At 38.6% G+C, this 3,027-nt stretch overlaps 1 protein-coding gene across 1 annotated transcript; it reads left to right on the plus strand.

Moving 5' to 3' along the window:
• The first annotated feature begins 283 nt into the window (after positions 1-283).
• On the plus strand, positions 284-1,631 carry LOC129768891 (peroxisome biogenesis factor 2-like). Its single transcript, XM_055770829.1, has 4 exons — positions 284-445; positions 507-584; positions 641-1,273; positions 1,329-1,631. Exons 1-4 carry the CDS (start codon positions 413-415, stop codon positions 1,413-1,415), a joined length of 831 nt encoding a protein of 276 aa, XP_055626804.1. The 5' UTR covers positions 284-412; the 3' UTR covers positions 1,416-1,631.
• The last annotated feature ends 1,396 nt before the right edge of the window (positions 1,632-3,027 follow it).

Raw genomic sequence — 3,027 nt, forward strand, 5'->3', positions numbered from 1 at the left:
GGAGGAGAATGCTGTGCATATAGCTGGAAGGAGATCCGGAAAGAGCTTGTAACGGTAATTGGCTAGAGCAAAAAGAGGTTGTGCACTATATTCCACGAATATATATTTGCTTATTTTCTCCTTCAATTATTTTCCTTAGCGAGTTGACATTGAAATCATAACCACACACCCAAACAAAAAGTAAATAATTCTGAAAGTTACGTCTCGCTACTCGTCTCACGTCATGTCCTGAAAGTGTCAAGAACGAAACACCTATAGTTCAGCGTCTTGGGTCCTTCCTAGCAGCACGTCAAATGACCGCTGGAATCAGCTGTTGAACACTTGTTTTGTTCTGAGATGTTCTGTTTTTGTAAATGTAATGTTATAAACAGATGAATAAATACAAATTTTTGGGAGAAATAGCAGATTTACAATGAAAAGCAACTTTGTTCCAAGAGTGAATCAAGTGAGTGAAATCTAGCTGCTATTTGTTTAAATTTTCATGAATTTATTTACATTCCTTCAAGCTTGATTCAATCCAACTTGATAATGAGATCATCAATATTCTCAAGAACCAAATACAACATGTTTTACGGAATCTACCGGTATTCGTAAATGAAACAAGATAGTTCACATTGGACAGTGATTATTTCTCTTACAGCCCGGTATTGTCAGTCGATTTCAACCGGAAACTAACTTTCTGCTGAGTTCCGTACTGTGGAGCACTTCTATTTGGAAATCTGGCGCTACGTTCGGGCAGCAAATGCTTTCGATTACTTACGGCGAGGAACAACTCAATTCGACAAAGTTGAAGGCCCACTACTTCCTAACAGTAGCCCTGGATTACATGAAAGAATTGGCTCAGTTTCGGTTCACCAACGTTACATTTGTTCAGCAGCTAACGACAGTGGTTGAGAATTGCCTTACTTGTTTGAAGTTCATCAACTTTTTCAGATTCCTCCAGTCTGGACGGAAACCTTCGCTGGTAGATTACATCCTTCGGATTGATCATCGGTCGATCGACGGAGCGAAACGGAGATCTATTGGGTATTCCTATATGACTCGGGAGCTAATATGGGCAGGCTTCATGGAGTTGCTGAGTTTTACGATTCCAATCATTAATTATCGTGCATTGAAACGGAAGATGCGAAGCATTCTAAAGCTGGAGAATCAGTCCCAACTGAGTAGGAAGGTTGAGTTGAACGTGAACAGTAAGTGTGTTTATTGCAATGAACGGGTAACGTTGCCACACCATATGGGATGCGGGCATGTGTTCTGTTACTATTGTTTGAAGGTAACGAATTTAATATTTTTTAAATGTGCATGCAACATTAGGTTCGTCATTTTAGGGCAATTTGTTGGCAGATTCTGGCTTCCAGTGCAATGTGTGTGACTTCAAAAGTGGAATTTTTGAAAAAGTAGTCATAGCTGGCTAAGAAGATTGATACTATACTTCACAAGCAAGTTATGCAATGTAACAGGGCTCGGAGATGGGAGAAAAAATGTTGATGTATGAATATGATGCTCTACATTCTTGCTGACCCGAAATTCCAAAATCAATCAGATTTGACCGATGAAACCGAAGCATTTATTTGAGTGTTTACTCTGTAATTATAAATTGTTCTCATGGGCATACTTTGCGCCTGAACACACTTTCATTCGTTTTGATATCATATCCGATTTATGTTTAATACTGCTATCTTGCGCTTCAATTTAAACAAGTTAACATGTACTATGACGCGTCAAATATTCCGTTCGCACTAGTTTGCGGCATCGATCCTGAATTTGCGAAAAATCGAATTACCAAAACTTACAAACTACGTACAAAGGGAGATGACAACAGCAATTGTATAGATATAGTCGCGAAAATGTTTTTTTTTAACAAGAACCTTTTTACCCAACTATGGGGAAACCGAAGCATTGAGAAACATACAAAAAATGAAATGTTTCCTGCGTTCATTTTCATGGCATAAAATAAGACTATACGATATTCTAGGTGGGAGTCGGTGAGAATTTGGGTCTACCCCATACGACCGTTTGTAAAACTGACCGGCAAACGTGTCAAGCAATGGTTGAGAAACCCCACGAGTTGATTGAATACCCTTCAACGAAGGAAGATTTTGAACGCGGGAAGATACTGTGGATCAACAAGTACAAGCTCACTTCGTGCATAGGGGCTCTAGGGGACTGCGCCCATGTGCTCATCAAACGGCCACACAATTTTGCCAAAGAATTCGTGAATTTCAAATCTTTTAACATTAAGGTGAAGGTGGAAGTTACCCACAAATGGCTGCCACAATGGCGCTCATTTCTTTCATCTCCGTCCCTCACCCCTCGCCCAAAAATCAATAATTGCGCGAAACTATGTGAAGAAAATGATCGTTTTCGCACACTTCCCATGAAGTAATATCAACCAAAATCTAATCGATTATTCACAAGATATTAAATTTTCATCTGCTGTCGCACTGTATAGTGAAAAACGTCGGAAAACTCGAGCAAGTGCTCTGAAAGTTAAATTTTCATTTTTCAATCTTCGGCAATGGTTTTGTTTGTATTGGTGAAAGCATCGTTATTTTTTCGACACTGATGCCAGACAACATCATCGAAACAGCTATCAAAACCACTCAATAAAATGTTATTCCTGAGTCATAGCCTTTCATGTCATGAAAATCAATAGAATAAAATAGTGTTGATATCAATACAATCATTATTTTTACGTTTAATGGGTCTATAACGTAAGTTTTAGCAACTTTAATATTGGGTAAGAAAATTGTATTGCAGAGCTCGGAACACTGCCACGGCTGCCTATGCTTTCAAAAACAATAAACGGAAAAGTATTACATTCAATCAAAATGTCTCAGCCAACGAAGAGAAGGGTTAAGGTTCTCCAACGTGAATATGTGAAAACAATACGACCAACGAAGGAAAATATTGAGGAATTATCAGCATCGAGTTACTATGCGGTAGAACTTGTTAATATCAAAAGAGCCCCAATTCGCATGTGTTATAAATTTGCACATGTTACGCTCGCGTATAATCAGAATTTTA

Source organism: Toxorhynchites rutilus, chromosome 2, assembly GCF_029784135.1.
Source record: "Toxorhynchites rutilus septentrionalis strain SRP chromosome 2, ASM2978413v1, whole genome shotgun sequence".
Classification (NCBI taxonomy): Eukaryota; Metazoa; Arthropoda; class Insecta; order Diptera; family Culicidae; genus Toxorhynchites; species Toxorhynchites rutilus.